This window comes from Salvia hispanica, chromosome 5, assembly GCF_023119035.1.
Source record: "Salvia hispanica cultivar TCC Black 2014 chromosome 5, UniMelb_Shisp_WGS_1.0, whole genome shotgun sequence".
NCBI classification, from domain to species: domain Eukaryota; kingdom Viridiplantae; phylum Streptophyta; class Magnoliopsida; order Lamiales; family Lamiaceae; genus Salvia; species Salvia hispanica.
This window is the reverse complement of record NC_062969.1, coordinates 23,130,576-23,155,258: the sequence shown is the minus strand read 5'-3', so window position 1 is coordinate 23,155,258 and position 24,683 is coordinate 23,130,576. Positions and strand designations below refer to the sequence as shown.

Below are 24,683 nucleotides of genomic sequence, written 5' to 3'. Positions count from 1 at the left end.
AATAACAGCATACGGAAATAAATATCAAATTTATTTTCGTGATTAGAGTGAAAGTTACATAAATAATTGTACTTATCGGTCCATGAAATGTTGTCCATTTTTGTCATTTTGATCCGTCCATAAAATATTGTCCACTTATTTATTTTTTTATTTTTAATAAATGGAGCTCACTTTCTACTAATTTATTATACCCACATTCTTTTACTACCTCCTTCTCACCATGAGAGTCTCATTTTGCATTTTGATTTGTCTCATAATAAAAATCACATTTTACTTTTACCATAAATAATAAGTAGGTCCACATTCAACTAGCTCAATTCACTCATATTTTATTTATAAAACTAATATAGAAAAGTGAACCTCATATTCTACTAACTTTTTCAAACACTCTTCTTTATACTCAAAAGTGAACCTCATATTCTACTAACTTTTTCAAACACTCTTCTTTATACTCCGTCCGTCCACGAATAGGAGTCCCATTTTTCAATTTTGGTCCGTCCTCGAATAGGAGTCCCGGTTCATAATTATCATAAATGGGTGTAAAGAGACCCCACGTTTCACTAACTCATTCCACTCACATGGAGTATTATTTAAAACTAATATATACAAGTGAGACCCCTATTCCACTAACTTGCTACCACCCACTTATCTTAACATTTCTTAAAACCCGTATCGGATAGAAATGAGACTCCTATTCGAGGACGGAGGGAGTATTTCTTAAAAATTCGTGTCACACCAAATGTGACGTACTCTTATAAAACTAGTACTTCCTCTGTTCCATAGTAATAAAGACGTTTCTTTTCGGCACGGAGATTAAGAAAAATTGCGTCAGGTGAATTAAGTAAAGTGAGAATAAAGTGGAAAATGAAAAAGATAGTGTGATGAAGAAGAAAAAAGTACAGTAAAAAATAACAAAGTAAATATGGAAAAATATGTTAAATTTTAATGAAAAGAAAAATAATTCTATTATTATAAAACGTATTAAAATGACAAAATAACTCCAACGGATGAAATAATACTACACCATTTCCATATGACATTTGATTTACTATATCTAGTAGTAGTATGATAGTATCAACCTTGTTTAGACCTCAATTATTAATTAATACTGCCACCTAATATTGTTAATTAATACAGTTGTGACACATCGGCCGATGGTCCCACGGGTACGGGCATTTCCACCGCGCATATATATATATATATACACCTAAACCTCCCTCGCCCCAAACCCTCGCTTTCATCACCACCTTTTCCTCTCAATTTTATTCCGCTCTCTACAAATTCTAGACGAATACATTTCACAGTTATATTTCCATAAACAAAATTGCATACAAAAACACAGCGAAAAGTCGCAACGATCAAAATACGATACTGACCATCCAGATTTCGGTCCTGAGAATCTCTGGTTATACGCTGACCAGGTTATTCGGAATGCCGGCGGCAGCGGGCGTAGCAGCAGCAGTGCAGCGCGATCGGGCGGCCATGAAACCCATGGTGGTTCAGCAGCCTCAGTTGCCGATGATGACGGCGGCGTCCGAGGCGTTCGCCAAGGACGCCATTATTGCCTGGTTCCGCGGGGAATTTGCTGCGGCGAACGCGGTTATTGATGCGCTCTGCAGCCACCTGACGCAGCTGGAGGACGGCTCTGCCTCCGCTGCGGCATACGAATCGGCTTTCGCCGCGATTCACCGCCGGAGGTTGAATTGGATTCCGATTCTTCAGATGCAGAAGTACTTTTCCATCGCCGACGTTACGGCGGAGCTGAAGAAGGTGGTGGAGAAGAAGAGATCGGAGAATGACCTGGAGGCGAAGAAGCCTCAGGAAGTGGTGAACGGTGACTGTGCAGAGGCGATCGACGAGAAAGAGAAACAGATAGACAGTAATCAGGAAAATTCATTGGCGAGTAATGAAAATGGCGGAGGGGAAGTAGTTGATGAAGATTTCTCTTCAGAAATTACAGATACAGGTAACTTGTCTCGATTCTTCGATCCTGTATTTCTAAAATTCTAATCCATTCTTCTCGTCTCTGTTTTTTGCAAATTCAACATTGATTTTGGTTTCACTTAAATCAAACATCGATTACTGCGTTAAAACTATCAATTACTCTTATGATTAAAGCGAATTATGAATTTTTTTCCCTGCTGTTTAATTGTGTTTTAGACCGTATGAAATAGAAAGAGTCTAGAATTTCCAGGTTGATGTGGCTATCTCTGTACCACATTTTGGCTTGATTTCGCTGTCAATTATTCAGAATAGGATACCAAATTTGTCATTCACCACTTACGCCGCAGTTGTCAAATTTAATTATAAACTGATTCAATGAGATAGTAATTACAATTGGTCAGCATTTACTAGTTTACAGCGAAATCTTACGCCTCAAAAATTAAAACCAGATCCAGGCATAAGTTGAGTGTATATCGCTCGTTTTCAACGGGTTTAAATTTGTTGTTATTTTCTAGAGTGATTGTTTAGAAAATCGAGGAAATGTAGAGTTAGTTGAAGAGTAAGGATGGCAATCTGGTTCGAGGAGCCGAAATAGATTAATTAATTAAGGTCCACCTGGAGATGCGTGGGGTGCCTACTCTTTTGACTTATTTGATGAGAGGCGTGGTTTCAGCCGTCGATCTTTGACGCAAGGCGTGGCTGCCTCTAGTTGGTTTTGTCGCCCTCTATTTGGCCCACTGCTCCTTCGTCCGCTCCCACCCTCTCATGGGATATTCGGATCCCAATGTTGACTCTTCCTTGATTCTAGGGAACTCGCTGTGTTAACTCGTCTCACTCAACTCGCCACCTGTAAATAGGGGTTTTTAATGCGATAGCGAACTTGGAATATTATTTGGTGCGTCAAATATATTCCAATTGTGGCATGGAAGATGGAACATGTGCCAATATTAAAATTTTTATTTCAAGTCCTAAAAAATTATGCCCATTCACTATTCAGTGCTCTTCAAAAGGTGCAGGGCACTCCTTACTTTTTCCTTTTATAAAATTTGTCTGGGCATGTTATAGTGGACCTCTTAGTACAGCAAATATGCGCCATCGTATCTTTTTGTTCTTACCAAAAAGATCAGAATGTTGCAAATGGTAGTGAAAGGGAAATGATGTTATATTTTTGTTCCACCCTTTATTTACTTATTTTTCAAGTAATATACATGGGAATTGGGAAGAGAGTCCAGGACTAGGGGAATACCTGAGGAGGTAAAGGACATATAAAAAATTAAACATTTTTTTTCTCTGTGGCAGTACAACTGTAGAATTTAGAAGTGCACTATTCTGTTATTTGTTAGTCCAAGAGAAATGAATGCTTCTTTATGAACATTGAACGGCACCAGTGATGGATATTGTTGGCTCCACACATTGCAGTGCCTTGCTTAATTTTCTCAACAAAGGGCCAGCCCAGTTTAAGTGCCATTCTGTCAGTTTTAGTTAATTTTGGAATACGAGATAATTTTAATAGGTAGGAACAACATTAGATGGCAATATGGATGAAATAAGCATAAATGGTTTCCCATTTCATTTACGCGGCTCTGGTTAACTAATTTATCAGGCCCCATTTAATGCTTATTGTGCACTGTACTTTACTAGTAAAGTAGCTACCATTAACGAGGATTGCACGATAAATAAGTTTTTATGACGTTTTAAATGAACCAGGGTCCCAAGAAGTGCAACCCTTCTCAGAGTCTGTTGATATCTGTTCTAACCATGAACAGTGTGAGGCACGTCGTGCTGAGATAAAGATGACAAAAGGTTTTGTAGCAAAGGAACCAGTGAAAGGGCACATGGTAAGTCTTTTCTTGATTGCTTTTCCATCTCTTTTCTTGCATTGGGAAGTTCTAGATGCTTCGGTGGCAAGCAGGATAACTAATGGATTCTTACAAATTGCAGGTGAATGTTGTTAGAGGTCTTAAGTTATATGAAGACATATTCACTGATACCGAACTATCTAAATTGAATGACTTTGTTAATGAACTCCGAGTTGCTGGTCAGAATGGTGAACTCTCAGGTGGATCATGTGATTCGTGATGCTTTTATAGTTAAACTAGTTGTTTCCTTTTGGGCCGGAAGTTATGAGATTGTAAAGGGCATCTTCTATAGGTTTGCTTGAAAAGGTTTGGGAATCTGTTTTTACTTTCAGAATGAAATTTATTTTTATATGAATAGCATAGTATGTTTGCCTTTGAATCAAATTTTTTTTTGCCAATAAATGAAGATACTGAATATGCACAACCCTATAAACTTTCCTACTCACAGCTTGCTATGCACAGTCACATATTTCGTCAGAATGAAGTTATTCTTTTATTCTTTTATTCTCAACCCGGTCTAATTTAATATTTCATACTGGTTTCAGGAGAAACCTTCATCTTATATAATCAGCAGACGAAAGGGAACAAGAGAGAGTTAATTCAGCTTGGTGTTCCCATTTTCGGGCACGTTAAAGATACATTTCAAAGAAGTATGCTTAGCATTCTTTTCAGATTTATAAAACTCTGCTGTTTGCTGCTTTCTGGTCCAGTACTAATGTTTTTGTTTTGATTGTCCGGTAAATCTATCTGCAGACTATATTGAGCCGATACCAGCTCTTCTTGAAGGTGTAATTGATCACTTGATTCAGTGGCGTTTGCTCCCAAATAATAGGAAACCAAACAGTTGCATCATCAACTTCTTTGATGAGGTATTTAGGTGTCCTAGTCTTTGGCTCTTGAATTAAATTGTCATCAATATCTCATTTGATTTTTTTCGTAGGGGGAATTTTCTCAGCCTTTTCTAAAACCACCCCACCTGGAGCAGCCTCTTTCTACCCTCCTCCTCTCTGAATCAACAATGGCCTTTGGCCGCATGCTTGTGAACGACGGTGAAGGGAATTACAGAGGGCCTCTAATGCTCTCTCCAAAAGAAGGGTATGTATGAGCTTTGTAAATTTCAAAACATCCATCTAAAACAATAAGAAGCAGAATTTTTACTTGAGAAGTTCCTCAGGTCTCTTTTAGTGATGAGGGGAAATAGCTCGGATACAGCAAGACACGTCATGTGCTCCTCTCCAAACAAGAGGGTGAGCATCACTTTCTTCAGAGTCCGAGCGGAGATAGAAAGCCATGCATCATCGGAGATGACCACTTCATCCAAAGCACTGACTGTATGGCAACCTGGTGTCCCTATGGCGAATAACTATGGGCCGGTGAATATGATGCCCAGATGGGGTCTTGTCCGTTCTCCCGTTGTAATGTTAGCAGCCGCCCCCATGCGCCCAGTGATTGTGAATCCCAGAAAGATCCAACGTGGCGGTACTGGGGTATTCTTGCCATGGAATGTTGGTTCGCGGAAGCATGCAAAACATCTCCCACCGCGTGCCCAGAGAGGCCGGTTTCTGGCTCTACCTCCCCCAACCGATGCTAAAAAAAATGAGAAGTGAGACAAGTCTTAAAAGATGTTTGTTGTAAGTTATGTATTGCATTTTCTAGAGTAATTTGGTGAGAAACGAGGCTGCTTTCTCTTTTTATTTCTTTCTTTCTTGTAGACAGCTCTAGGGTGTTAATGTTGGTATCATATATATCCATGGTCAAGGCTACAGGCTCCAGAAAGAGTTGAACCTGAAGCCAAGAGGATGTTGTTGATAGGGTTATATATTGTATCGAATTTCTTTCTTTTGGGGGATTATGATATATTGAGGAAGCAGGTATTTCTTTTTTTGTCTTTTAGATTATCCACATTTTATTCAACTTCAATATACAATCTGAAATCAGACACAATATGTTGTCCAGATTAATCATGGGTACCAGATTTAGTGTTAAAAAGTAGCACTACTTTTCGAAAAATGTCAGGATTCATGTAACTTTAATCCTTACTTCCACTTTACACTGTCTTTTTTATGTATCTCAGATCCACCAAAAGTGGGACATTTCATTGTCTGGTTTACATTCATTCATGTTGGGTGTCGACCGTAGTGTATATAGGAACCACTGTGTAAGCACTAATGAAAGGTCAACCCTGCAAGAAAAGTTACAAAATCACAAGTGCTCTCAACATCCATGGAAACACTGATACCAGAGCGTAATCCATTAATAGATCATGAACTGAAAAGAGTGAAACTTCACCACAAATGGAAACCAATAGGTTCATTACATTCATTCACAAAGAAATGCAAACAATGAGAAATGATGATATCAATAATCAGTTTAATGATATATACTTGAAGCAGAAGCCTTTACTGAATTCCACTAGCCATCTGCAAATTCATAATTACATTGCTAAACAGTTATCTGGCATCAAGATCAAGCTTTCAAGGGCTCATCATCATCCTCAATACCCCAATTCAAATCATCATCATCATCATCTTCCACAACCAACCGCTTCCGGATGTCCTCTTTCTTCGGGCTCCCACCACCACCAGCGGCTGAGGTTTTCCCCTCATCGCCACTACCAACGTCCCCGAGCTCATCCCACCCCATATCATCATGATTCGATACCACCACCTCCTCCACCCCAACTTTCTCATCTCCATCAACTATTCCACTCTCCCCTTCTCCCTCATCCACACCACTCTTCTTACTCAACTCAATCACATTGCCCTTTTCCCCATCAACAACAGCAGCCTCTGTTTTGCCTTTGCACTTCTCATCACTAGCTACACCACCACCACCATCATCGGCATCATTATCATCACCATCGACATCCCAGGACAAATCCTCCTCCTCATCATTGGAAACCGCCATCTTCACGATACTCGCCCTCATTTTCTCTTGCTGCTTGAGCTTCTCCACTCTGTAAAAGTACCTACACCAAAACGTTTCCCGATCAACAACATTAGGAACGGCCTTCGAATAAGCACCCTCCAGAATCCCATCTTCCCCAATCAAGCCCTCGATCGGATCCTCATAATCGCCCAATTCAAACCCTAGCTTCCACTTCCCGTAATCCGCCGCATCCTCCGGCTCCACGCAGAAAGTATTCAAATCACTCTGCATCGCACTCAGCTGCGCCTCGAAACGACTGTACCGGCCCGAATTGAGGGCTCGGTTGGCGCCCAGCGCCTCGGGCTCGCCGTCGGAAGACAGCCTTAGGGCTTCTTTGTTGATTATACTGACCGTGGATTTCAGCACCACGTCGAGCGAAGACGGCAGGTCCTTGACGGCGCGGCTGGCCGTATCCCGGAGAATTTCCGTCTCTTTCTTCAGGCCCGACCCGAATTCCTGGAGATCTTTGCGGTACGACTCGATCACGGATTCGGATTGCATGGAGACAGATCTGATAAAACCCCCAAAACTCCAGGCATCGGCGGCGTCGTTGGGGTTGCTCGTCCCGCCGGAAGAATCCGGGTCGGATTCGGAAGTGGGAGCTTCCTGACCGTCTGAGATTATGGATTTGACGAAATTCATGGCGTCAGACCCAGCAATTGAATTTGATGATTCTGTTATAATTACAAATGATTTAAAATAGAAGAGGACGAATTGAATTGAAATCAACCTACTATAAAATTTCTTAAAATTTAAAAAGGTGGGTGAAAATTATCAATCAACGTTATCAAAATGTTATATACAATAACTAAGCGCAATCACTAATTTATTTATTTACTGATTTACTGATGTTTATAGTTATGCCTGTGAATGCTCCAATGCATTTGGATGAAACATGTTCACAAAGTGATTTTCTACTAGTTTTTTGAAACATGTCTTTGCATCTAAAGATTAAGAATATCAATGCCTATTAAGTCAATAATTGAGAATGCATATCAGCTCTTTGTTTCCAGAGTCGATGAACTTAACATGCAGGGCATATTCTAAGAGATTGATGTCATCTATGTAAGATCGTATCTATGCTTGCCAAGCTGAGAAGAGAGCTATGTTTGACACTTTGCTCTTTCTATTTCTCCTAACAAGAGATGCTTTGGTTCTGGCTGAAGTTCGTGGCTTCCAACATGATTGTTGCTTGCAATTACAAGCAAGAAGCCAGAAGTATGTAAAGAATAGTATTAGTAAATCATTCTGCATCGCATCAAGACTTCAGCTCATCGTTTATAAATAATGATTGTCTTCATGATTACGATAGAAATTATACAAAAATTGTTGATTTGAGTAGATCTATGAATCTTGATGTGCATGAAGATGCTTGGTGCAGAATTCTATGTCATCGTTGCTGAGAAACAAGCAGATCGTCGAAGCTTGTCAACCAAAAGGAGATCAGGCATATAGGTAGAAGAGTCTGTAAATTTCACTTGATGAATAGGAATAGTGTTTAGTATAGAAGACAAGATAATGGTAGAAGGAAACATTACTTTTGTAAAACACAGCCCAAATTTATATGAGTTGACAGGAATACCTACTTTCAACTGGTTATTACAGATGAACTTGTGCCAAATAAGGGAAATGTAAAGTTTCTCAACTGAAACACATTTGCAGAAACAAGAGTGGATCAAATTCCGAAGCTTTGAGCTTTAGAGCTCATCGTTCACTTGAGGCGATTGATAACTCTCTTTGTCCCAAAAAATAGGGAATAGCAATTTGGCAGCAATGTGCGGCATGAACCAGTCATCATATACGAACCTGAACTCAAAAATCGAGTAATTATAGACTGTTGTTTAACTTGTAACAGGAGACAGAGTGAGAAAAGGGGAGAGAGTAGCTTACAGTTTCATGGGCGGCTTACTTATGACAACTAGAAACTTCAAATGTTGATCTTGGTTGGTGTTCACAACCTGTGGTGGAAAATACAAAAGATGGTTTCATTCACCTCGTATTTTATTATTTCATGAATACACATGGATTTGTAGGTGTACCTGATGAGCGTTGTCTACGGGAATGTGAAACGTAGAGTTAGAGGAAAAGGGAAAGTGTTGAGGGGTGCCAGGATGTTTAAGATGTGAATTAGAGGCAAGATAAAGAGTGCCACTGCCCTCTAAAACCACAAAGATTTCCTCACATGAATGCCTGTGAATTGGTGTTCCTGCTCCTGGACCAAGTGTTTGATGCCACACTTCAACCTATACAACACATCACAAACCATTTCTTTTTCTTCTAAATGCTATGCAGTGTAGTATTATCTTATCCAAAAATGTAGTAAAGTTATGAAAATAATGATGTGACACCTCCTTAAAACCGTGCATGATTGAACCAGCAATGGTGATGTGAGATAAACCAGGAAGACCGTAGCTATCCTCAGCCATCTCACTCATATTTCTCACAATAGGTAACCCTAATTTCCACCAACAACAATCAAACACCAAGAAATATAAATGTCAAAACTAATAAATAGATTAATTAAAGAAACTTGCCGTCGGTTGCACCACGTGAAGCCTCGGCGGCGGCGGAGAACAAAAGGGAAGTGAATAAAATGTACCATCGGCGGCGGGCCATTATTTTTGAGAGTGTTGATCTGTGTCTCTGAAATTGCCTCTTTTTTCAAGCTCACTGTAAAAAGCAGAGGAACTAGTACTTTTTTTACTTTGAGAATATTGATAACAATACTTGGTCAATGAAATGTGGGCTAACCTCTATTGCATTTGCGGCCTACATTAAGAAAAATATCTAATATAGTGGTTGGTGTGTATTAAAAGCCCATGGATATTGTATTGGGATGTGGCCCTCATATTAAAATTATTTTCCACACTATTCAACAACTTTCATAAATAGACCACAAATTATGCGATGAAGCCATTTCCTTCTCAAGTTCTCCATGGATTCCACCCATTTCAAATGCCACTATATAGTAGGAGTACTAGTATATGCATATATTCCTAATTAATAATCAATTTGTACGATTGGTCAAGAAACATGTTTTTTGCTTTTGTTGATGGATTTTCTTCATAGCTTCAAATTCATTTGTGTTTTACTCAGGGTCACTACTACTATTTTGTGGATTTTGTCATAGCTAAATTATTAGCTAGTAGGAGTAGTAATTAGTTATTTCACTTGTGCTTCCTCATGGCTATTAATTCATTTGTATTTTTTTCAATGATTTTCTCCAATTATTTTGTGGATTTGTCATGGCTAAAATTATTAGCTAGTAATTATTCATTTGTGCTTTAATTATTTGTATTTTGCTCACACTAATAGTTTTGTGTAATTCTTGTTATCTTTTCATAATTAGTAAATTTATTTAAATATTGTTAATTTAAGATAACAAAATTATGATGTTTGTAATTCAAAAACAAAAAATTATTCAGCCCCATAAATCTGTAAAGTTATAGCTCACTCCATTTCCTAAAAATAGGAACTTTGGGAATGACACATATTTTAATAAAAAATGATAAAATAAATTAGAAAGAAAAAAATATGTAAACTAAGAGGGAGAGAAAAAAAAAAGTAGTAGAACTAGTGTTAGTGAATTGTGAGATCCATTTCTTAAAATAGAGAGTTTCTATTTTTAGGAAACAGACTAAAAAAGAACGAATTTCTATTTATGCCATCGTTGACAACAAAATTATTCAACGACAGTTAAATGTGGTGAATGGCATTGCAGGGTTTGATGTAATTAATCATAAAACAGATGCTTACTTGTAATTAAAATTTGATTGCTCCAAGAACAAAAAGATGTTCTTGCAACAAGAATTGAACACCTCAATTTGTTGAATATCTACCACGAGTGCCTACATATAATCTCCATATTCTTACATCTTAGGAGTACTCCAGTTTACAACGATCATTATCAATCATCTCACCATACTTCAATCTCTGTACAAAGCATTCCCAGAGTGCTCCAAAGCCAAGTTGCTTAACAAATCAAGAAGCTGTAGAATGTATTTATCCCACATTGGTGCCCTACTCTACTCTCTCTGCGAAAACCATCCGAGCTGCACAACAAAATATCCAAACTTACATACGTTAACAAGGACGACTTAGAAAGGCAGGGATGCAAATGTTGGCAATATAATGACATACTACCTTCCAAGCATACATCCCAAAGAAGGCTACAACGTCTGCAGACCAGACGACTGCAAATGATTTCAAGAAAAATGGGATCGTGACATTGAGCAATGGAACGAGGAGGAAAAGATAGTTGAGAGCTTCTTTCTCGTTCTTGGAACAGTCCCGTGCACGAAGGGAAGGAATAGCTAAAAACAGCAACACAAAACAACCTTTATCAACTCGGAAACTGACTGAATATACGAAGATTTTTCATCAGATGTGAAGCAGCAGTACTTACTGAACATCCATATGGACCACATGCCCATCAGGCGCCATAGATCTGGCTCGTTTGATGGGAATATGAGGTTGAAGGAGAGAGCTCCTCCTAGCAACAGAGATGCGTATCCTTGAACCTCAAACACGGTGTATAAAACCGTGCCTGGCACAGCAGGGTTTTTGGATGCAGTGGAAGCCCTCGGTGCAAAAGTCGCTGCAGTTTTTTGGACTACCTGAAGATAGTAGTAATGCACAAACGAAATGAGAAACAGACGCATGCAGCAGCTCTCTAGCGTTCGATCTGACAAGATAAAACATCGTTCACTTATGATTGTATGTTGGTTCAATTTTGTTGTGGCAATCCATACCCAAATTTATGATCATATATAGCAACATAATGGATACATCTAATTCTTCCCTCATAGAGGACAAAAGATGTGATTATTCTATCCAAGCAACAGCCTTGTGAAATAATATCATCTACCATATCTCATATCTTTGTGATTGTGTGTGAATTTTCTTTAGCAAAACTACAGTGATATAATTTCTACAAGAAACCTGTATCCTGTAACAATATAGGAGTATAATAAATAATCAAATTATGCTTCAATTGTTTTTTTCTTATTCTTTCTCCCCCTCAAAATTGAATTCATTTGCCCAAACCACGAGAAAGCAAACATCCTTGTATTTTCTAGTGCATAAATAAGTCATCTTCTAGAGATAAGTAAACACAGAAATCATCAAAAAACACAAGAATGAGGTTACTACTTCAGCTCAATTTTTAAGATAAAAAAACAGCAGAGGCATCATTAAACAGAGAAATGACTGGCCTTTTTGAGATCTTTATCTAATGCTGATGTTGTCCCACTTGAATTGTTGCTTCCATTTTCAATTCCTTGATCATTATCAGGTTCTTGAACATCTTCTTCAGATTTTTGGTCTGTTTTGATGTCTAGCTCGTTTGAACTCGCTCGGATTCTGGGAATCTTGATGGGAAACCCAATCCTGATGGAATAACTTGTTGGGTTTGAAAATGATGAAGGTAATCTTGAAATATGAGAGTTGAAGAGAGAGGATGAGGTTAGAGCGCTCATGTTGATGATAATCCCTGTGAGGTGAGACAAGGATTCTACTTGGAAACGAACGAACATTCTTCATTCCTACGACGTCGTTTGCTGCTTTGTATTAGGTGCACAATTATTCATTAATTCTAGTTGTAATTCTTATTGTTATTCTTTCTTGGCGGTTGGCACCAGGGCTTATTTTTGTTACATTTTTTCTATTTTCGTCCCCTTCCATAAAATTTGTCACATTTCAATTTTTATCATTTTTAATAGTAGACCTCACATTCCATTAACTTATTCTTGCTCACATTTTATTATAAAACTAATATTTTAAAAATAGGACCCATACCCTACCAATCTTTTCTAACTCAATTTCCATTATACTCCCTCCGTCCCAGATTAAGAATCACTTTTTGCCATAAAAATTCGTCCCAGTTTAAGAGTCACTTTTATAATTTTCCATATTTGGTCATACAATTTTACCCCATTCTTCATCAAAATTACATGAAAATGTCATTATCTACATTAAAATAAATCAAAACAAAAGTCAAAATGACCCACCTTCAACCAACTCCACCATCTCACTTCATTTATTTCGCACTCTACCATGTCACTTCATTTATTACACACTCCACCATCTCACTTCATTTATTACACACTTCAACTCTTTCTTAAAATCCGAGTCATAACAATAAGTGACTCTAAATGTAGGACGGAGAGAGTATTTCTTAAAATTCGTGTCCGACTGTGATAAAGTTTAAGAAATGTAAAGAAAAGTTAGTTGAAAAAATTAGTGGAATGTGAGACCCATTTTTTTATATTAGTTTTATAATAAAATGTGAGTGGATTGAGTTAGTGGAATGTGAGATCTACTTACTATTTATGGTAAAAATAAAGTGTGACTCTTAATTGAGGACGGACCAAAATGAAAAAGTGTGACTCTTAGTCGGGGACAAGGGAGTAGTTCATAAGATAAAAGTGTGCAAGTAAATTCAAGGGCCAAGTTGATTCATAAAGTATTTAAACAATGAGTATTAATTTGTAATTATATCAACTGGGAAAAATACTCCACTTGTTAATATTCGCATGAAACAGGTTACACATGTATAATAATTACTCAAGTCTAAAATAGTCAAACTTTGAGTTAAAAGCATCAAAATAACTTAAATATGACATTAGTGGGTGATTGAATAATTGAATAATTGCGAGCTTCAAGCGGCAAGGATAGCATTAGTATTCCCAACAAGGCAACAATCATATTCCATAGATTTTGGTGGAATATGATGTAAATTGAAATATTCATAAATTAATTGCTTAACTTATCTAATTTTCTCAAACAAACATTGTACCGATTTAATGGTAGTATTACACACATAATTTTTGGTGCAATTATTTAGTGTAGCAACTTTGAGTCCAATGTTATTTTTGGCTTTTCATGATCATGACGACACTATATATAAGTGGAAAATTATCAATTTACATCATATTTTTATGTAAATATTTTCGATAAACTGAATTTAGTGCCCTTGTCATTTTGATTGAATGAACGGCAACGATATTTAATCCTAGGTCGAAAACTCTTGTTGTTTGCTCAAATACCTATTTCTTGATCAGATAGGTTTGGTTTATTTTCCCCTTCTAGTTCTTATGATAATAATGATGATGATGGCAATGCAAAAATCGTAGCTTTTTCCGGAATATGGAGAAAATATGAGATTGCATGGTGAAAAGGCGCAATTATGGCAAGCATTTTGGGTGGGTTTGTGTTGCCATTTCTTCTTTTGACAGGTACTCAATCAATTTTCTCTCTTGTTCATCACAATACCAAATGTATTATTGTGATGATTCCAGGAATTATATATGTCGAAATTCAATATTTTGGTAGCTCGTTTGTTGTGCTGCAAGATTGCTTAAGGATTATAATCATAGTTTCAACTCATCGTATTTTCCTATGATTTTTTCAACGTTTTATGATAAATTTGGGATTTAATATAAATTGGGATTAGCCTCTTAGGATATACGTAAGTTGGTGTGCATGATTTCATGTTTATATGCATTTATAAAGTTTTCTAGTTTTGATCCTATTCTTATTACCATCTTTCTGGTTTTTGCAGCCGGGTTACTGAATTGGAGCTTGATTTCGTTCATTAATTTGACGACTTCTCTTGTTTTGCGATTTACCGCCCCAAAAAGAGGTAGAGCTTTGGCTTTTGGACTTGAATACTACTCCCACTTTGTCATAAATTTACTTGTTGGCATAATACATTTTATGTGTACTTTTTCATTTCTCTCAAAAATGATTGCATCTCTCATATTTACTGTGATTGCATGACTCTGCATTGTTGTATGATAGTCTTATTGCATTACCAACCAATCATGTCTCTGTTCTTCCTATTCATTTTCTCTTTGGTGCAGGGTTTCGATTCAAAGGAAGGGTTCTATCCTTATGGTTTGTTTTCATATTCGCGGTATTTGTTATATTTTTGCAAGTGGTTTTTCTTGCTCTATGTGCTACTCGGGATCCGGAATGGAGCATGGCAGATGCCTGGTGGATAAAGCTACTAGGTTTAATGAAGTAAGATTTCTTAAAATTTCAAAATTTTGCTACAATTTGTGAATGCAAGTAGTTATGTCGAACAATTAACTAAGGTGTAAAATTGTACAATCACAAGGTTTCAAGCAAAATATAGGACGATATCCTTACTGCTTCATTATACCCTAGTATATCAACGCAAATTGTTGATAACGTTTTAATGTGTCATGCATTTTCAGGTTTCAATCATGGAGATGTCCAAAGGTCGTTTATTTCCTGGTTGTAGAATCATTAGTTGGATTCGTTGCTCTAACTGAGATCAATAGAAACAAATTCGGCTTTATAGAATATGGAGGTTCTTTCTGTGGCTTACAGGATTCTTTCTGGGGTTATATATCTTCAGTTATTAATCAAATAGGTTCGTCAAGTTGACTGGGCTTTCTTCCTTCTGTTCAGTATTTGTCTGACAGAAACAAATTCTAGCCATGCAATTTATATAGTACATTTTGTGCATCTTCAATTTCATTAGTGAAATACTCCTAGTAATATTCTATTTCAAACTTACACAGTCATCTCATATAGTTTCTTTGTCTATTCTTTTTCCACAAATGAAGGTTATCATGTTAGGTTAGCTTCTTGCTTCTCGCTGCCTGCTGTTCAATTGGTCTCCGGGATCAGCTATCCTTCTTGGCTATCTTTACCGTTTTTCATTTGCAGCTGTGTTGGTCTTGTTGATTGGTCTTTAACAAGCAACTTTTTAGGTCTGTTCAGGTATTTCATCCTTTCATAGTTACAGATGCAGTCTCTGTTTATAAACATAATTGGATAAATGAAAGGACTCAATTGCATCAGAGCTTATGTTCTTAAACTTGACTTGTAGGTGGTGGAAACTGCTCTGGTCATATGCTGGTTTCGTCATTAGCCTGCTTTATGTATATCAGCTCCCTGTCCGGTTTCCAAATATGTTTCAAGTGATTTGTGATTCTATTGGTCTGTACAAAATTTCTCTGGATTCTGACTGGCAGCAAATATGTTCTGGTACTTCCCTGATGGTCTTCTATTATATGGTATGCTTTTGTCAACTTAGTTACCAACTCGACCAACTTTGCCATTTTGCTTATGATCAACATATCAGGGTCTGGCCTTTCATTATGCATTGCATGTCATTTCAAAACATTTACTGAAAAAACTTATAATCCCTAGCTAACATGATATCATATCTCAAATTTATGCAATTACTTTCAGTTTCTGTTGCATATCATGAAGAAGGCAATGATCCTTCTACTTTGCAGAAGGAGTAACTGACTTCAAATATGTATGTAGCTCTCTTGTGTGAAGCATGATTTGGAAGACACGGAATTCATAATGTCCATGGAAGAAGGGAGCTTGACAGAACAACTTCTTCCCTCGAGAAATTCTTTTTTTGTTCGCCAGTTGAGGTGCGTTAATAATAAAACTTTTTTTCTTATCTACATATAGCTGTCCTATTCCACAATGTTGTCTATCTGCTACATTCTGGTTTTTAGCAAATCTTATGGCACATCACATTCACTAATTAATTAGTTTTTCTATTGACGCAGGTCTGGTGTAAGGCATACCAATATACTATTACGGGGACCCATTTTCAGGATTTTTAGCATCAACTGGTTTACTTATGGCTACCCTGTACGTAGTTGTAAAATATGATAAATGGATAGAACCAAATATACTAAATGTTAGTAGTGATGTGTATTTTCCTTGCTTAAGTAATGAAATTTCAGAGTGAATATGGCAGATATCCTTGTTCGCTCTTTCATATTGGAGCTTCCACTTTGCAAGTATCTGTGCATTTGGATTACTTGCATATGTTGGGTACGTTATGTATGCTTTTCCTTCCGTGTTCCATCTTCACCATTTGAATGGGCTGCTTCTCGTCTTCATTCTCTTGTGGGCTGTGAGCACATATATTTTCAATGTGGCATTTGCATATGTGAACTGGAAACTTGGCAAGGTATTTTCTTGTATTTTAGATCTTCAATTTTAGTTTTATAGCTATGGTTTTAAGGCATTGATGAAAGTTCTTGTATCTATTCAGGATATGGAGATCTGGGAGATGGTTGGGCTGTGGCACTATCCGATACCGGGCTTCTTCCTTTTAGCACAGTTTTGTCTTGGGGTTCTTGTAGCTCTTGGTAATCTTGTAAGTAATTCAGTATTTCTGTGCCTATCAAATGAGGAAGGGCGATTCTCTGCTGAGAGTGAGACCGAGGAAGGTAGATGTGCTTATTCTGCCATCATCTTCATTAACTCTAAATTAATTTTCATCGTAAACATCAAATGGATAATCTCTTTTTTTTTGTAATTTCAGTGAAAGAAGGTGCAAAAGTCTTAGTGGTGGCTACAATTGCTTGGGTGACGCGCAAAGCTTCTAGGCCAATAATGCTACTGCTTATTTTCCTAATCGCCACCAAACCTGGTTTCATCCATGCGGTTTATAGTATGTTCAGTTCTGACATATGAATTTCTGATTTAGTTTTTAACATAATGAAGTAGTGAAACTGGAATATGTACGCTGTATTGTAATGCTTAATATTCTGATTAGTTTTCTTATCTTTCTTTTTTTCAGTGATGTTCTTTGTTGGCTATCTTTTGAGCCATAAGATTGATAAAAGGATGCGTCAATCGCTTATTCTTTTGTGTGAGGCTCATTTTGCGATTTTATACATTCTTCAGCTAAATCTGGTTTCCACAAAACTGTACCAGGAAAGCTCCATAAGTTTGGAAGTGCTATCACAGCTAGGTTTGAGATTTCTTTATCTCTTCGTTCAATAGTTTTTTCCCGTATTTTTAATCTTTTCTTTCAAGCATCATCTTACTTTCTTACTTGTTTATGCTGCACTTCTAGGTCTTGTTGAAACCAACAGCCCCTGGAACCGTCTGGAGATAGCTCTGCTTGCATGCTTTTGTGCCATTCATAACCATGGATTTGATATGTTGTTCTCGTTTTCTGCTATTGTTCAGCACACGCCTTGTCTTCCTGTCGGATTCAGCATCCTGAAAGCCGGTTTAAACAAATCAGTTCTTTTAACAGTGTATACCAACTCGGATATCAGAGATTGTTACGGGAGTCATGACCACGGTACTATACCCTTATCCAAGGTTAATTGTTGACATTTCCCATTTAGTTTTCGTGTTGGTGACACTATACCTAGATTTAGCATTTACAGAAAATTTGCTTAAAGATAAGACCTTAGAGACCTTACAACATAGTTATGGCAGCTTTCCAAGTCTATTGTGAATAATCTTATCCGTTTGCTCATTTTTGTCTTCAGAGAGAAAGGTGGCATTGTATCTCAGTGCTATCGGAAGGAAGTTCTTGTCTGTATACAGATCATTTGGAACATACATTGCGTTTCTCACCATCCTTATAGCCGTGCACCTAGTGAGGCCAAATTACATATCATTTGGTTATATCTTCCTTCTCCTTATCTGGATCACAGGCAGACAGCTGGTGGAGAAGACAAAACGACGCCTCTGGTTTCCCCTCAAAATATACGCTATTGGAGTTTTTATCTTCATCTACTTGCTAGGCATCTTCCCCACTTTTGAATCATGGATGTCGACAAAGATTGATCTCTCTGTTTGTTTCGGTTACACTATTGAAGCTTCTCTTTTAGACAATCTTCAAGAGTCTCTAGCAATTATGATCGTCATGCAGCTTTACAGCTATGAAAGAAGAAAAAGCAAACACATGAAATCGGAAGATATAGCTCCTTTGCAGCCCGGAATATTGGGGTTGGTCAAACGGTTTCTGATATGGCACAGTCAGAAGATATTGTTTGTTACTCTCTTCTATGCATCAATATCTCCAATAAGCGCATCCGGCTTTCTTTACCTTCTCGGTCTAGTTCTCTGCTCAGCAATGCCTAAAGAGTCGAGAATCCCATCTAAATCATTCCTAGCTTACACAGGGTTCTTGGTGACTGTTGAATATATATTTCAGATATGGGGTAAAAGAGTTAATATGTTTCCTGGGCAGAAACACCATGATTTGTCCATTTTCTTCGGCTTAATGGTTTATAAACCGAATTTCCAGGGCCTACAAGAAGGTTTGAGGGCAAAAGTGCTCGTGATTGCTGCATGCACGCTTCAATATAATGTTTTCCATTGGCTTGAAAGCATGCCTAGTTTGCATTTGTATGTAGGTCAATCAGAGGAGCCTTGCCCTTTGTTTGTTTCAGCAAGAGACGATTTCACTGCCATTTCATCTTTGAATGGGGAGAGCCAGCCCATACCTGAAAATGAGCTGCCCGAACAAAGGACTGGAGAGGGCTTTTGGTCGTCTCCTAGGCGTTTTGCCGATAATTATTCTCCGAATTTTGCTACCCTCAGAAGCACTCTAAGTGGAAGCTACAGAAAATACTCACTTGATAATATCTGGGATACCCTTACAGAGAACCATATTTGGAAAAAGAAAAGGATTGTTGCCTTGAGGCAAGAGAGATTTGAAATGCAGAAGACAACACTGAAAGTTTATTTGAAGTTTTGGATTGAGAATATGTTCAACCTGTTTGGTCTTGAGATCAATATGATTACACTGCTACTCGCCAGTTTTGCTCTGTTAAACTCCATATCTATGCTATACATTGCCTGTATAGCGATCTGCATTTTGTTGCCACGTCCCACCATTAGCAAGCTGTGGCCTATATTCGTCCTTCTCTCTGCCACTATTCTTTTAGCAGAATACTTGGCCATGTGGAAGAATATGATGCCCCTTAGCCAACGTGTCTTGACCGAGACCAATGCACGTTGCCACGAATGTTGGAAGAACTCACGTGTATACTTCCAGTACTGTGAAAAATGCTGGCTGGGTACGTACATGTACATTCTTTGTATTGTTTTGCTAAGTCTTGCTGATCATGTAAAATAAGTGCATTGATCTTTGGCAGGGTTAATTGTTGATGATCCTCGGATGCTGATATGTTATTTTGTGGTCTTCATGCTCGCATGTTTCAAACTCCGTTCGGATCATTCATTTAACTTCTCCTGGTCATTCACATACGAGCAGATGGTTGCACAGCGTAAGAATGCTTTTGTTTGGCGAGACCTCTCATTTGAGACCAAGAGCATGTGGACGTTCTTCGATTATCTGAGGGTTTACTGCTACTGTCATCTCTTAGATCTAGTGCTCGCGTTGATGTTGATAACGGGAACCTTGGAGTACGACATTCTGCACCTCGGATATCTCGGATTCGCTCTCATTTTCTTCCGCATGAGGCTCACTATACTGAAAAAGAAAAACAATATCTTCAATTTCCTGCGTGTCTACAATTTCACAGTGATTTTCCTCTCTCTGGCTTATCAGTCTCCATTTATCGGTGGTTTCAGATCGGGGAAGTGTCAAACTGTTGATTATATATATGAGGTGATAGGATTTTACAAGTATGATTATGGTTTTCGGATTACCTCTAGGTCTGTTTTGGTTGAGATCATCATTTTCATCCTGGTCTCATGCCAATCATACATGTTTTCTTCCTCGGAGTTTGATTATGTGTTCCGATATCTTGAGGCGGAGCAAATTGGCGCGATTGTGAGGGAGCAAGAGAAGAAGGCTGCTTGGAAGAACGAGCAGCTGCAGCATATACGCAAAGCTGAGGAGAACAAACGCCAGCGGAACTTGCAAGTGGAGAAGATGAAATCCGAGATGCTGAACCTGCAGATTCAGCTCCATGGTACAAAATCCATCATTGCTCGTGGCAGTGTCTCACCTGGTAGTGAAGGAGTGAGAAGGAGGAAAACTGCTTCCCTCAATGTGCAGGACTTTGTTAATCTTGAGAAACAGAACAGCAATGTTGTTCCTGATCCAGGCTTCCCACTAAACGTGCATGAATCTACCAGGACCGTTCGAGTGGAAAACCCATTATCTTTAGACGTTTCAAAGAGCTTACTCGATGCTTCTCTTAGTGAGGATACTGATCAGGATGAGTTCACAGATGAAAATATTCTTTATAGTTTAGACAACTCGAGAAGAGGTAAAAACCAATCGGTGGAGAACCCTCTGGCTTCTGCTGTGCAGTTATTAGGTGACAGTGTTTGCCAAGTGCAGTCAATTGGAAACCAAGCAGTCAGCAATCTCATAACTTTTTTGAACATTTCATCGGAAGATCTATGTGAAACCTCGGACATGGAAGAGAGGCAGACACAAGATGCAAAACACAGAAACTCAAGCTGCTCTTCATCATTGCAGTCTGAGAAGAGTAGAACTTCAGAGTCTGCAAGTCTGCAGATTGGACTGATCATCTCTCACATTTGGTCGCGCATGCAATCTAATAACGACGTCGTTTGTTACTGTTGTTTCATTCTGGTTTTCCTTTGGAATTTCAGTCTGCTTTCCATGGTATACTTGGCTGGATTGTTCCTATATGCGCTCTGCGTGAACACAGGGCCAAACTACGTGTTCTGGATTATCATGCTAATCTATACTGAGTTCTACATTCTGATTCAGTACCTGTATCAGATAATGATCCAGCATTGTGGTTTCACCATCCAGTCAGAACACCTGCATGAATGGGGCTTTCCAACAAAAAAGATAAAATCATCGTTCGTTATCAGTTTACTGCCTCTGTTTTTGGTGTATCTGTTTACTCTGATACAGTGCTCTATAACAGCAAAAGATGGTGAGTGGTTTTCGGTAGGACATAAGAATTCCCGATGGGGATTACGCAACCAAAATGACATTGATTTCAGTTCCGACTGGAGTGATAAATTGGAGAAGGTTTTTGAATCAATAAAACGAGCGGTTGAAATGGTCATTGGTGGATGTTCCAAATACTGGAAATCTTTGACACAAGAAGCAGAATCTCCTCCATACTTCGTTCAGCTCTCTATGGATGTCAAATCATGGCCGAAGGATGGAATTCAACCAGAAAGGATTGAATCCGGAATAAATAGGCTGCTGCAGCTCGTACATGAGGAATACTGTAAAAGTGAGAAGCCTGGTAACTGCATCTGTGCCAGCAAGGTTCAGATCCAAAGCATTGAGAAAAGTACTGAGGATGCGAACGTGACATTAGCTGTTTTTGAGGTGGTCTATGCCTCTCCACTTACCGAATGTAAACCAGCAGAGCAGTTCAATTCTCTCACTCCAGCAGCCGATGTAGCAAAGCAGATCCTCAAAGCTAAACGCATGGGACTTGCTGAAAAAGTTGGATTCCCGTATCCTATGATTTCAGTAATTGGAGGTGGAAAGAGAGAAGTTGATCTTTATGCATATATCTTCGGGGCTGATTTGATCGTCTTCTTCCTGGTTGCTATGTTCTATCAGTCCGTTATAAAAAATAAAAGTGAAATTCTAGAGTATTATCAACTCGAGGATCAGTTCCCAAAAGAATTTGTATTTATTCTAATGGTAAGCAATGTCTTCTTCTTTCTCTTCATAATGCACCACTATCGTTGTTTGGTTCCTTAAATGGTTTGATATCTCTTGTGCAGGTAATTTTTTTCTTGATTGTTGTTGATCGCATCATATACCTATGTTCGTTTGCAACGGGGAAAGTCATCTTCTACCTGTTCAACTTCATTCTTTCTACGCGTTCAGTCTCTGATTATGCTTGGAATATAGATACGACCCAGCATAATGCTGCTGGTTTCGCTCTTCGGGCAATCTACCTTATGAAAGCAATATCTCTGGCATTACAAGCAATGCAAATTCGAGATGGTGTTCCTTACAAAAGCACGTTGTATCGCCAGTTCCTCACGAGTGAAGTTTCTCATGTCAATTTTCTAGGATACAGGCTGTATCGCGCCTTGCCTTTTCTGTATGAACTGAGATGTGTCCTAGATTGGTCGTGCACGACTACGTCATTGACAATGTATGACTGGTTGAAGGTGAGTTCTTCTAGCATTCATTAGTATATGTTTGTGTGTGTCTCTGTAAAGGGAAAAGTTGATATTTTGTGATCGTTTTCAGTTGGAGGACATCAATGCAAGTTTATACCTTGTCAAGTGCGACAATGTTCTAAACAGAGCTATTCATAAACAAGGAGATAAACAACCACAGATGACTAAGTTTTGCAATGGCATCTGTTTGTTCTTCATATTGATATGTGTCATTTGGGCTCCAATGCTGGTAAGTAAATCTCCTCAGTATGCTGCTTTGGCTTAAAAGTGCCAATTTTTATGAATAAGACATTAAGAAAGGGACATCTTATCATTATTTTAATAAAAAATTTCTTATGGAGATTTGTCGTTGTCTTATAGATGTACAGCAGTGGCAATCCAACAAATATAGCAAATCCAATCAATGACGCCAGTTTCCAGTTCGACATCAAGACAGCTGCTGGAAGACTGACCTTGTATCAGACAACTCTTTGTGAGAGACTAGGATGGGATGAACTCAACAAAAATGCGAATTTCGATCCCCAGCATTACTTGGACTCTTACAATCAAAATGACATTCAATTCATTTGTTGCAAAGGTGATGCGAGCACACTGTGGCTCGTCCCTGAAGTTGTCCAGAAGCAGTTTGTCCGGTCTCTCAATAGTAGCGACATGGACATGAAGTTTTCTTGGGTTCTTTCAAGGGACCGGCCAAAGGGAAAGGAAAGAGTGAAATACGAAAGAAGTATCGACTCATCTGACCTTCCAAAGCCATCAGATGTCGAGGGGGTCTTCAATGGCTCCTTGAACAGCTTTAGGATTTCCAACATTTATCCGAGATTTTTCAGGGTCACGGGCTCTGGAGAAGTCAGGCCTTTCGAGCAGGAGGTATGCTTCCAATATTTGGTTATATGACTGGGGAGTAGTAGCTAACTGATGATGTATATCAACAGGTGAGCGATGTTACAGCAGACCTCGTCTTGCATCATGGCAGTTCCCAGTGGTGGTCCTTCCACGATGTCAACTCTTTGGATGCGTATGGTTGTGGTAGCTTGTCAGGGCCAATGGCTGTCGTTGTTTCGGAGGAAACCCCACGTAAGTAGTCAACTTCCTACAATGTAAAAGCACTGTCCAAACAAACACCTTTTCTTTATGCTTGTGCTATAAAAATCATATGATTGCAGAGGGAATTCTCGGTGAGACCTTGAGCAAATTCAGCATTTGGGGTCTCTACATCACATTTGTGCTAGCAGTTGGCCGCTTCATCCGGTTACAATGCTCCGACCTACGAATGAGAATACCCTTCGAGAACCTTCCTTCCTGCGACAGGTAAACAAGACAAATAAAATTTCTGTGTACGAAAAGAGGAAACTTTTATCATATATGACCATTTTGCTTCCTTCGCGCTTGCAGGCTAATAGCGATATGTGAGGATATTTACGCTGCAAGAGCAGAGGGGGAGCTTGGAGTCGAGGAGGTTCTGTATTGGACGCTCGTGAAGATTTACAGGTCACCTCATATGTTGCTTGAGTACACGAAGCCCGACTAGCAACGGCCCTTGTACATGCTGACAGAATGTGACGATAGGATCGACTAACTTACAGCTGAAGATGCATCAGAGCTGAGCTGAAGTCCAGTTCTCGTGCCGGTTTAGGTTTGCAAAGGCTTGTTGCTTATTTTTGTAATGCCAAAATGAGTCATTTGCAAGCAGCCTTGATTACTAATCTCTTTCGTGTAAATTGTGGAAGATCTGTGACAGATATGTTATAATGAGATGCCCATAAAATAAAATGAGATCATAAATGTATATTTTCTTTGTTGAAAAATGTGTTTGATGAAAATTAAAGGACTTGAGAAATTGAGTAGATGCCCTGATGCCCATGTATTTGGGCTCTTTTTATTGAACATTATTATATGGGCTGGTCGATCTAATAAATTAAACTTCCAATTGCAAATGCCACTTCTTGGTTGGGCATGGAAATTTAAATTTTAAACACGATATTATTTGATTTTTTAGATGTAAAAGTCTCCCAATGTATAGAAATAGAATCTAAAAGAAAAAGAAGAGTAATTGTTTCTAACTTGGACATTCCTTGTGGTGAAAGAACATTAAAT

At 38.4% G+C, this 24,683-nt stretch overlaps 5 protein-coding genes across 6 annotated transcripts; 2 read left to right on the top strand and 3 right to left on the bottom strand.

Moving 5' to 3' along the window:
- Positions 1-1,228: 1,228 nt before the first annotated feature.
- On the top strand, positions 1,229-5,691 carry LOC125187495 (RNA demethylase ALKBH10B-like). Its single transcript, XM_048084093.1, has 7 exons — positions 1,229-1,966; positions 3,652-3,782; positions 3,886-4,003; positions 4,349-4,453; positions 4,557-4,672; positions 4,744-4,898; positions 4,978-5,691. The coding sequence occupies exons 1-7, from the start codon at positions 1,432-1,434 to the stop codon at positions 5,408-5,410; spliced, it is 1,593 nt and encodes a 530-aa protein (XP_047940050.1). The 5' UTR covers positions 1,229-1,431; the 3' UTR covers positions 5,411-5,691.
- Positions 5,692-6,023: 332 nt separating this feature from the next.
- On the bottom strand, positions 6,024-7,505 carry LOC125187496 (BSD domain-containing protein 1-like). Its single transcript, XM_048084094.1, has one exon. It carries the CDS (start codon positions 7,371-7,373, stop codon positions 6,270-6,272), a length of 1,104 nt encoding a protein of 367 aa, XP_047940051.1. The 5' UTR covers positions 7,374-7,505; the 3' UTR covers positions 6,024-6,269.
- Positions 7,506-8,250: 745 nt separating this feature from the next.
- LOC125187497 (auxin-binding protein T85-like) lies at positions 8,251-9,455 on the bottom strand. The gene is made up of 5 exons (XM_048084095.1): positions 9,266-9,455; positions 9,080-9,186; positions 8,771-8,974; positions 8,622-8,689; positions 8,251-8,537 (listed from the first exon to the last, which is right to left on the bottom strand). The coding sequence occupies exons 1-5, from the start codon at positions 9,345-9,347 to the stop codon at positions 8,429-8,431; spliced, it is 570 nt and encodes a 189-aa protein (XP_047940052.1). The 5' UTR covers positions 9,348-9,455; the 3' UTR covers positions 8,251-8,428.
- Positions 9,456-10,464: 1,009 nt separating this feature from the next.
- Positions 10,465-12,276, bottom strand: LOC125187418 (protein RESISTANCE TO PHYTOPHTHORA 1, chloroplastic). The gene is made up of 4 exons (XM_048084007.1): positions 11,945-12,276; positions 11,137-11,347; positions 10,875-11,044; positions 10,465-10,783 (listed from the first exon to the last, which is right to left on the bottom strand). The coding sequence occupies exons 1-4, from the start codon at positions 12,263-12,265 to the stop codon at positions 10,757-10,759; spliced, it is 729 nt and encodes a 242-aa protein (XP_047939964.1). The 5' UTR covers positions 12,266-12,276; the 3' UTR covers positions 10,465-10,756.
- A 1,606-nt stretch (positions 12,277-13,882) lies between these two features.
- On the top strand, positions 13,883-24,375 carry LOC125190840 (piezo-type mechanosensitive ion channel homolog). 2 transcript variants are annotated; one of them, XM_048088247.1, is made up of 21 exons: positions 13,883-13,966; positions 14,293-14,373; positions 14,594-14,753; positions 14,951-15,129; positions 15,326-15,482; positions 15,592-15,778; positions 16,035-16,150; positions 16,292-16,376; positions 16,486-16,701; positions 16,855-16,963; positions 17,059-17,187; positions 17,317-17,490; positions 17,596-17,829; positions 18,023-19,561; positions 19,640-22,098; positions 22,182-22,577; positions 22,660-22,818; positions 22,950-23,456; positions 23,522-23,663; positions 23,753-23,897; positions 23,982-24,375. In XM_048088247.1, the coding sequence occupies exons 1-21, from the start codon at positions 13,918-13,920 to the stop codon at positions 24,115-24,117; spliced, it is 7,359 nt and encodes a 2,452-aa protein (XP_047944204.1). In that variant the 5' UTR covers positions 13,883-13,917; the 3' UTR covers positions 24,118-24,375. The 2 variants fall into 2 exon arrangements, with proteins under 2 accessions (XP_047944204.1, XP_047944203.1); XM_048088246.1 differs by having other exon boundaries at positions 16,786-16,963.
- The last annotated feature ends 308 nt before the right edge of the window (positions 24,376-24,683 follow it).

Bases quoted from the DNA above. Each gene is read 5' to 3' on its own strand.
- LOC125187495 (XM_048084093.1), top strand. From the start codon at position 1,432: ATGCCGGCGGCAGCGGGCGTAGCAGCAGCAGTGCAGCGCGATCGGGCG. The intron at 1,967-3,651 runs GTAACTTGTCTC...TAAATGAACCAG, and splicing joins TTCAGAAATTACAGATACAG to GGTCCCAAGAAGTGCAACCC. The intron at 4,454-4,556 runs GTATGCTTAGCA...ATCTATCTGCAG, and splicing joins TAAAGATACATTTCAAAGAA to ACTATATTGAGCCGATACCA.
- LOC125187496 (XM_048084094.1), bottom strand. From the start codon at position 7,373: ATGAATTTCGTCAAATCCATAATCTCAGACGGTCAGGAAGCTCCCACT.
- LOC125187497 (XM_048084095.1), bottom strand. From the start codon at position 9,347: ATGGCCCGCCGCCGATGGTACATTTTATTCACTTCCCTTTTGTTCTCC. The intron at 8,975-9,079 runs GTGTCACATCAT...TGTGTTGTATAG, and splicing joins TCATGCACGGTTTTAAGGAG to GTTGAAGTGTGGCATCAAAC. The intron at 8,690-8,770 runs GTACACCTACAA...TTTCCACCACAG, and splicing joins CCGTAGACAACGCTCATCAG to GTTGTGAACACCAACCAAGA.
- LOC125187418 (XM_048084007.1), bottom strand. From the start codon at position 12,265: ATGTTCGTTCGTTTCCAAGTAGAATCCTTGTCTCACCTCACAGGGATT. The intron at 11,348-11,944 runs GCCAGTCATTTC...TACTATCTTCAG, and splicing joins TAGATAAAGATCTCAAAAAG to GTAGTCCAAAAAACTGCAGC. The intron at 11,045-11,136 runs GTAAGTACTGCT...TGCTGTTTTTAG, and splicing joins GTGGTCCATATGGATGTTCA to CTATTCCTTCCCTTCGTGCA.
- LOC125190840 (XM_048088246.1), top strand. From the start codon at position 13,918: ATGGCAAGCATTTTGGGTGGGTTTGTGTTGCCATTTCTTCTTTTGACA. The intron at 14,754-14,950 runs GTAAGATTTCTT...ATGCATTTTCAG, and splicing joins AAGCTACTAGGTTTAATGAA to GTTTCAATCATGGAGATGTC. The intron at 17,491-17,595 runs GTTTGAGATTTC...CTGCACTTCTAG, and splicing joins GGAAGTGCTATCACAGCTAG to GTCTTGTTGAAACCAACAGC.